The 9,187-nt window shown below is 49.9% G+C and overlaps 1 protein-coding gene across 1 annotated transcript in view; it reads right to left on the reverse strand.

Annotated features, from left to right (window-relative positions):
• Positions 1-9,187, reverse strand: part of WSCD2 (WSC domain containing 2) — a 78,142-nt gene that overhangs the window by 24,270 nt on the left and 44,685 nt on the right. The window contains exons 5-6 of the mRNA XM_019507212.1: positions 8,651-8,825; positions 3,590-3,754 (exon numbers count right to left, since the gene is read on the reverse strand). Coding sequence (XP_019362757.1) covers positions 3,590-3,754; positions 8,651-8,825 — 340 coding nt within the window. The remainder of the gene's footprint in view (positions 1-3,589; positions 3,755-8,650; positions 8,826-9,187) is intronic.

The raw sequence follows: 9,187 nt of genomic DNA on the forward strand, positions 1-9,187 counted from the left end.
AACAGCGGAGGGATACGAATACCCAGCTGTGTTCCTGAGGTGGGATCTCTGCACCCGCCACAGCCACATTGGAGAGAGTGCAGCAGACGGCAACAAAAATAGCTGGGGGGCTGGGGGACATGACTGATAAGGAGGGGCTGAGGGATGGGGCTTATTTAATCTAGAGAAGAGGGGACTGAGAGGAGAGACTTAATAGCAACCTTCCCCTCCCTGCAGGGGGGCTGCAAAGAGGATGGAGCTGGGCTGGTCTCAGTGGGGGCAGACGACAGGACAAGGAGCAATGGGCTCAGGTTGCAGCAAGGGACGTTTAAGTTAGACATTAGGAAGAAGTTTCTCACCAGGAGGGTAGTAAAACACTACACAAGTTACCCAGAGAGGTGGTGGGATCTCCATCCTTGGAGGTTTTTAAGGGCTGGCAAGACAAAACTATGGCTGGGATGATGGAGTTGGGGCTGGTCCTGTTTTGAGCAGGGGGTTGGACTAGACGTGACCCTGAATTTTCGATGATCGCATGATATGCGCAGCAAGACCTGAGTTAGGCATTGATGAATTAACTTATCACAGTGAAGTTCCTCCCCTGTATTAGAGCTGGCTTTATGACTGTTTCTTTCTCTTTTCAAAAGTCTTTTGTTAAGACATACTGCAGTATTTAATCCTGGAGGCCACTGCTAGTCAAGTAAACCGCGAAGTCCTCCTTATGTCCTACCGCAATGATCTTCACCGGGTAATACCAGCGCATCTGGAAACTCCTCTTCTGTGAGGACAGCTCCCCATGGTCCCAGCTCGCCTCCGAAGATGCCACTTCTCCCCCTCCGCCCATCCCTGCGCTGAGCCCGGCTGTGGCTCTTTGTCATTCCAGCCAAGTCGTATTGTCGGCATTTCCATCACTGGGGGAACATGGCTGCTGGTCCTCTGGGGACCTCACAGGGCAAGGAAGGGGGGAAAGAGGAAAATATTTACTCTGTAAATAATTTCTCCATGTCACAGAGGAACAAAAGATGGATATCCACTGAAATCATTCAGCCCAAGGAGAAACATGCTCGGCGAATCGAGCAGCGGCAGCGAGCGGACTTAACACGGCTCCTCGGGAGCTGACAGTCTGCCGGTATTATTCTGCTAAGCCACCGTGCCTGCCCTAAGCAACAACACTTGCTCTGAAAAAGTCTAATTTGTAAGAGAGAGATTGGCCTCTTAGAGCACAAGGCCAAGAGGATTTGCTGCATTTAGAAAGCAGATATATTCTTATTTGGAGGAGCATGTATTCTGCTAGACAGGCCAGTTCTGTGGCGGTAGAAGAGTGAGCTGGCTGGAATAAAAAAAGCAAATAGATCTGCGTCCTTGCTCAAATCTCAGTCTTGACTATAACTGTCCCCCCATCTGAATAATAAAATAATAATAATAATAATAATAATAAATGGGTAGATAGATAACTTGTCCTCTGATTCCTTTCCCTTTTTGTGCATTTGCAAGACTAGAGTGAACGGAGCTAGCCAAGTTCAAATAAAATTCGATATGCCCCCTTTTCCATCTGCCATTCATCCATCATCAGTCCTCTCTTGAATGCAAACCCTCTGTATCGCCACAGCACCTGGGAGCCCGAGTCACGGGTGGTGGGTTTTTTTAGCTGCATTTTAGCAGCTCATTGCCTTCACTCCCTTAAAACAATCGGCTTCAAGCGTGTCCTCAGATTCTGCTAAGCATCCGAAACATCTTAAAACGAGGATCCTTTTCCCTGTGCCAGGCTAGGCACCCCGAAGTGTGCCAAATGCATACAGCTGTTTTGGGCTGGGAAGATGATCAGCAGTGCAATGCTCCTGATATTTTTTCAAGAGGCTCGAAAGCACAGCAACAGAGGGACGGCCTAGCTCCTGTTTATTTCCTGCAGGGCTAGCCGGACGGCGGTTTTGTTGGGCACGCTCTCTCTTATTTTGTCACTAGGCATCTGTGCTATTTTGGGTTCTCAGTTTGTGCCTCCTGGAGCCTCGCTGTCAAATCCATGCAAGTCAACCCTTTGCATTCCCTGTATCTGACAGCTAATGCAGGATGACGGTGCTTTCTAGGCATGGGCAGCCCGCGTGCGGCTTGGCTTTGCTGTATCATTAAGCTAACTCTCCGCAGTTTAGCTCAGTGCCTGGGAGATTATCTCTGACTGATTGATGCAATGGTGCTTTCTTTGTGAGGCTGGGTCTGGTTACTGAAGGTGTCTGGTCTCCTCTCGGAGGATGGATATTTTTAACTGCACTGGCTTACTCACCTCCAAAAGTTATTAAAACAGAAGGCCTCTAATGAGATGAGAATTTAAAGGGTAACCAACCCTAATTGACACGCGAGCAGGGACACGTTAAACGACAGATATCCTCAACAGCATGATAAGACTGGACGCAACAAGGGGGCAAAATATCCAGTTAAGGGAATTTAAGTTGGTCTAATAAAAGATGTCAGATTCACCCAAACAGACCCTCTTGCCAGGAATCTCCATCATTAAGACCCAGCAGAAGAATCCCCAGGTTTGACCGCAACCAAAATCCAATGGCTCTGAGCAAGGCTTAAAAAACTCATCTGAAATATAGATGCGCATGGAAATCTTGGGAAGGATGCAGAAATTGTTAAAAAGTGATAAATATTGAGCAATTTGCACCCCAATCTCTGGTAGGAATGTCTTGCATGGGCCAGAAACAACAGGCATAAGGCAGTTTTCCCATAAACTTTCCAGAAATGACGGGCATAACATCAGTTTTCCCGTAAACTTCCCATGCAGAAGAGGATGTGCTAAGAAATGAGTCTGCCTAAGCAAGAGGCAGTGTGAATGACTCGCCATCTGCCCTCTGCGTTTCCCTTCTTCCCGGGAGAAAATAGCTCATGCCCAACATGGTATACATCCCCTGGCACGCTGGCATAACAGCAGTACCCGGCACATTAAAGGTCAAACACCCACTGGAGCCTAGCGGGTCAAGCCACAATGGTTTTTAGAGCCAGTGGCACCCCAGAGAGATGTGGCCGGCATCCCCGGAGTGGCCCGTTCTCAGCCGGTTGACTGAGACGATGACCCTGGCACGAGTGTCCAAATCGCGCCTCTGGAGTTGCAGCAAGATGCCAGAACTTGGTCCTTGCACTCAAAGCAGGCAACAAGCTAGGGTTGCTCCCATGCCCAATTCATCCGGCCCGGCTGCCCCGCGGGAACGTCCTCCTCCTCTTGCTCTAGAGCAACTGCACTGAGTTAACCTCTCACCCTGTGGGTTTTCATCATTGGGTGTTTGTGCCCGAACGCTTGCAAAGAACAATTTTTCCAACTATTTGGTTGGTCTAATAGAAGATATCCCATTTACCCAAAGAGCCTTGTCTGCCCGTGTCCTTAGACCAGCATGGCTACAACCTACACCCCCATCAGCGGGAAGAGAACTTGGCCCATCCACCCCCTTTGCTCTTTTGCTCTTTACTGTATTTTCCCTTCCCTTGTCATAGTGGGCTATTTCTAAATTTCAATCGCCTCCCCTCCTTTTTTTCTGCAGCCCTTGAAAGTGGCCATCTCTGGAGAGGCCGCCATAAGCAGAAGTGACAAAGATCCTGTCCGTGACTTATCCCTTCTCACCTTTGTTGTAGAGAGATCCATCGAAGTAATAGCTCCCAGTGTAGAAGCCGGTCGCCAGCTCGATGAGATGGCGTGCCCAAGTATTGCCTGCTCCAGGGAAGCTTGCCAAGGCTATGAATTGTTTGGATCGAGTGGGTAAAAACCTTCTATCCATACAGCGGTTGTCTGAAAAAGGTTAAAAATAGAAGATGCATCAGGGGGCCGTGCATAAGATCTCTAAGGTGAGAAGAGGTAACAGGGCTTTCTGACCCTGAGATGGTGCAGAAAGAGATATTAAAACATGCTCATTCAGTGCATTTGATCCAAAACATCCACCGTGGGGTCTGAGAGCAATGGAGTCCTTCAAACCCCTTTCATGGCAGGATTTGCAAACCCGGTAGCTCTAGGAGGGAGTGGGGCTGGGTATCTTGTTCCTTATGAATGGGGCAGGATGACATGGTTGCCTATGACAGCAGGGGTCTAGCCATGATGGCCTCGTCTCTTCCTCCTGTCCTATTCCCTATGTCTCTGCTCCTAAACCCTGCTGGGATTGCAGAACTATCCTCTGGCTGCTTTGGATTGGTTTCACTGTACAAATATAAAAGGAAACGATGGTTTCCCGGAGGATCTCGCATGCAGACTTCAAAGCCCTGCTACAAACATCAGCCGGCATCAAGACGCTCGGACTCCAGCCCCGCTCCCCAACGGCGCTGAGTCGGGGCTCGTCCTTGGCACAGAAATCTCTGCATCGAAGCCAGACACATGCCTTGTCCCTGCTGGGTGCCCGGCACTGCACGACCTTACAGTGAAGGGGATCTGTGCGGATACGTGACAGTCCAAGAGAAACAGGGGCTGTATACCTAATCTGAGTGTACTCTTCCTATGTGTGTGTTCATCTGCCTGGGCACATGCAGTTCGCACGTGCATTTGCACAGCAGCGTCTGACAACAACCGTGTTCATTTTGACTCTGGCGATCTGGCCCTTTTCCTTGGTTGTTCTCTTGGGGGATTTCGTTTTGCAGCGTTGAAGACAGGCTGGCTGAGCTAAAGCAGTACACTTGGCAGAAACAATAGATTCCCACCATATATCATCCTTCAGCGATGAAAGGCTCCCGCGTCTCATTCCCACACTGCAACAGGGAGTCCACGGGGCTGCTTGCCTGGGAGAGCCATCTGAATTGAGCATGCAGGTCCAGTTTGGCTGTCCTCAAAGAAGGAGGTGGATGCTGTATTCCAACAGACAGGGAGCAACCCAGGAGATTATATCACCGTCTACCATGGCGCGGAGACTTCCCTTTTATTCTCCTTCTATCTTCATTTTTCCTCGATGATAAAGAGGCAAGCCAAGAGTTGGTTAGGTTTACTAGAAAGAAACCGGGTCAGTTCCTCGAGGTTTCGTGCCGTCTCCTGGGGAAGATGCTGCGGTAATGGAGACTGAGATGGCTGTAGTATGGAAAAGTCTTGTTCCAAGCCCTGTTTCAAGACTGGAGAAAGACTGAAATATGCTGGCAAAGCGGGGAAAAGAGCTGCCTGTGTCCTCTTACCACGATGCTGTAACTGGATACGACTGCACCGGTTCAGTTCAGGCTTTTTAGGAGCAGATGAAAAATGAAGGGCGACTCAGACTGCTGAAAGGATTACAGCACACTCAGGAAATGAATGCAGCAGTAGGTTTGTGTGTGTGGCTTTCCATCTGACCGGATCCAGCTGTGCTTAGCTGTGAGTTCACAGCACAAGGTGGCATGGCTAGATATGAGATGCTTAGTGCTGTTGGATTAGACATGGATTTTGTGTGGTCTTTACCATTCAAACTGCTTGGTAGGGCTATGCAAAGCTTCAGAACGCGATTTGGATTCGGAGATGATTCGGAGGAGTTATTCAGTTATTTTGACCTGCCGTCCTTTACAGTGGTGGACTGGGCCAAGGCTGTAGGGGATGAGGACAACAAAGTTACAGATATTTCACTGATTCTCCATTATACCCTATGGCCGAATCTCTCTGAATCGGCTCCAAATCTTTTCCGAATCGATTCGGAAAAGCGATTCAAATCGCCGAATCTGAATCGAATAGTTGCCTATTCACACAGGCCTACTGCTTGGGTGTTCCCAGACTATCCACGGCTACTCCAATAACCAAATGAGCACTTCTTCCAATAACTAGATTGCAAAAGGCAGCATTGATGTGCTGCACGAACCGTCTCCAGGGTGCCGCTGCTTCATTCAGACGGACGATGGAGTAGACTTTGAAGTGATGGCTGTGATGAGATTCTGTCTTCCCACCTGTTGGGCTTTCAGTCGCTGAAGTGGGGGATTCCCACTTCCCAGCTCGTGCCGAATGCAAATCTCTAATTGACTTGTCACTTTCCAGCCTCAGAAAACGCGGCATATGTATTATTTGCAGAATCGCACTTATGCGGTTCCTAGGTAGGGTGGGTACCTACACTTACTCTTCTCTCCTGTCCTGATTATTGCAATAAAAAAAACAAAACCATGCATGTTTAGCACAGCCTCAGAGAAGAGCAGAACAGACTAGCTTAAAATAAAATACTATGAAATGACAAGGTTTGAATGCTGAAGCCAATTAATGTGGGTTGTCTGGCCTCTCTCTCCCGTCAATATGCAAATGCGCTTCCTTGCAAGAACGTTAATGGCAGCGCTATGAGAGTCTTGCAGATTAGTGGACAATGGGACGAGGAGCGCATGCTGTATCCACCACGGTGCGAACTGTGAAGTGTAGTAAACAATTCATGCTGGCAAAGTACATTGAGCTGCTTGGATAGAGACGTGCAAAAGGTTAACGCAGGCATCTTCACTCTATTTTGTTTTCTAGCATCATTTAAACCTGCTTGAGATCTCCCTCTAGGAGCTTTTGTTGAAGACAGTGGGGCTGGGGGCAAAAAGTAACCATGTTACTGCAAAGAGACAGCAGGTAGTAATGCCCTGGAAATTCAGACTTTCCTTTGGGCCGTCATGAAAGTGATAAAAAGGCAGGGCTTTGAAGCGGCATTTGAGACTTCCTTTTGGCTCACTCAGCTCGTTCTTGGAACAATCCTGACTGGGCTCGTCTACACGTTCATTAATGGACCTTGGATACTGTGCACTTAATTTAGTGCTTGCTTAATAAAGTACTAACTAAATGCACAGCATCTAGAGCTACTGCACAGTAGCACCGGCACATGGTTATTTAGTGATGCTTACTTGTGCATTAGCCTAATAACACTATGCAGTAGGTTATTAGCACAGTTTTTAACTGCTGCGCGGTGTGATTAAGCTAATGCGCAGTGTAGACGTGCCCATGGAGGTGGCTGGAAAGGAGGTCAGGATAAGAGTCCCCTTGGAGGAGTCTGGGAGTTTCACATTTCCTTTTAACTTCCTGTCCTGGCCTTTTCCTTTCTTAACCTTTGACCACAGTCTTCCAGTCCCAGATAATGATCGCAGGCATCTCCTTTCAGCTGTGCTACTGTCCCTGAGTTTGCAAGAAACCCCCGTCTGGACACATTGCCACCCCCTTGTCGGAAGAGCGCTGCACTCTTGCTGTTTTCCAGCAAGCAACTTCATGCCTGAATCCACCATCGGGATAGGATCAGCCAGCAGAGATAGTTGGTAGCTCGAAGAGACCTCTTTCTATGATGGTTTCAATCCTACCTCCTCTTTGAAACAGATTCTCAAGCATCGATGTGTTCAAGCATGCCGTTGGGCGGCCCTACGCTTCCTAGCTCAGCCCACTTTTGGAGAGGGTACCAACATTTCGCCCTTTTCCAGTGATTTCACCACCATGTATTGGTTACTGCCCCCTGACAACACCCGGTGAGGCCAAGGGGCACGAAGCATTTGGATGGCTTGTACGGCGAGCCAGCAGCTGCACTTAGGTGGCAGCTAACTGCCGGTCCCCAGCTTTTCTTACTAGCTACGCACCCCCCAGGAGGAGAAAAATACAGTCACCCCGAGCTGAAAGAAGCAGAACTTTATAGCTTTCCATGGTGTTTTGCCAGTGACAAATGAAAAGCATGGGCACAGGCCAAAGCTACAGGCGCTCCAAAGGGGTGGGTAGGATGTAAAGGGATGGGTATCCAAAGCAGGGGGGGGTGGGAAGGAGTGCTACATAGGAAGGGAGTGAGGAGCCTAATATTTTGGGACACAGCATGCTCCTGCAGAGAGATGGGCTTGGTTATATCCTTGCTTTCATGCGTCTGAGTACATCTGGACAGACGGCGGTGCCCTTCCGACAGGCCAGCGGGGAAGAGCGGGTGAAAAAGCTGTGTGAGGGTAGACCAGGGACACCGCTTTCCCTCCACGAGCAGTGGCTCTGGCCTGCAACTTGATGGTGACAAGAAAGAAAAAGAAGGAAGAAAGAGAGAAAGAAAGAGAGAAAGAAAGAAATCTGCTGAAGGCAGATGGCAAAGTGTTATTTCCTGTGCCTGATGTAAGCAGTAATTACAGCTGTTTGTTCAGAGGAGGATTTATTTCCTGGGAAATTAAAATAAATGGTAATTTTTAATGAAAGCCGAATGGATGGTTGGAAACCGATGTTATTTTATCCGGGACAAACTGAGGTTCGGGTCGTCACGCGTGCCGAGGTGAATTTAAACACAGACAGCAAAGCTGAATGTGCAGCCAGGGGTATGAGGTGTTGTGTCCTTCCCCGCCGACAGCTGGGCCGGGAGGGCAGGTCTGCACAGAAAGTGCACCGGGGAAGAGGAACGAGGTCTCGCCGTGCTGCTCAGCGAAGACCCCAGAGCACTTGCAATGGAGCTGGGATCACAACTCAAGATTTCATCAAGGGAAAGACTTCCCGGCGGAGGTGCTGGGGGGGAATGGCCTCCACGACGGGCGTGCAGCAAGCAGGCTGGGTAGCTCACAAGAGGTAAGAAATAACCTTACAGGACGATTTGCCGCATGAGAGGTCTAATTGAGAGGGCTCGTGCCCACCCCATGCAGGTGTGAGGTTGTACCAGGCATGGCTCATTCTGCACAAGGAGGGTCCAAACCCATCCCCGCGGCCGTCGCATCCTGGGAACCTCCCAGAGCAAACCAGCCCCAAGAGCCCCGGGAGCGAGAGGGCGGCAGGCGGGACGCCAGGTACCTTGCACTTGTGTCTGGTAGACGATGAAGTACTCAGCGGTCCCGCAGCTCTCAAAATCCTCGCCGGTGCATTTTTGTGCGCACAGCTGCTCATCCTCACGATCGTGCAGGGTGAAAAGCGTGGTGGGGAAGCCGCAGTGGCAGGAGGTCCCCGCGAGGGCCGACAGTGGGTATTCCTGCGGGGAGCAAGAGATGGAGCATTTCAGCCCAAGTGAGATGTGCCCGGGTGGTAGACAGTGCACCCCTGCCACCTGGGCCCACGTCCCCAAGCTATGAGGCAAGTCCCAATCTCGCGATAGCCTTTCCCACTTAACCCTAGGGTGACGGCTGACCCTAGGAGCCAAGTTCCCTTTAATTCTCCTGCCTCTAATGGTTCCCAAAAGAGCTGCTGTGGCGGCTGGAGCCCTTTGGGGGACTTTAACCTGGGTTTCTCAGCTCAGCTGCAAGTGGCTCTTCCAACCCTACCGCCCAAGGCATGCAGCAGGCATCTCTGGGCACCCAACAGCACATGAACGTGGAGTTGGGCTGTTCTCAGCAG

Source organism: Gavialis gangeticus, unplaced genomic scaffold, assembly GCF_001723915.1.
Source record: "Gavialis gangeticus isolate Ggan-Ray unplaced genomic scaffold, GavGan_comp1, whole genome shotgun sequence".
Taxonomy (NCBI): Eukaryota; Metazoa; Chordata; order Crocodylia; family Gavialidae; genus Gavialis; species Gavialis gangeticus.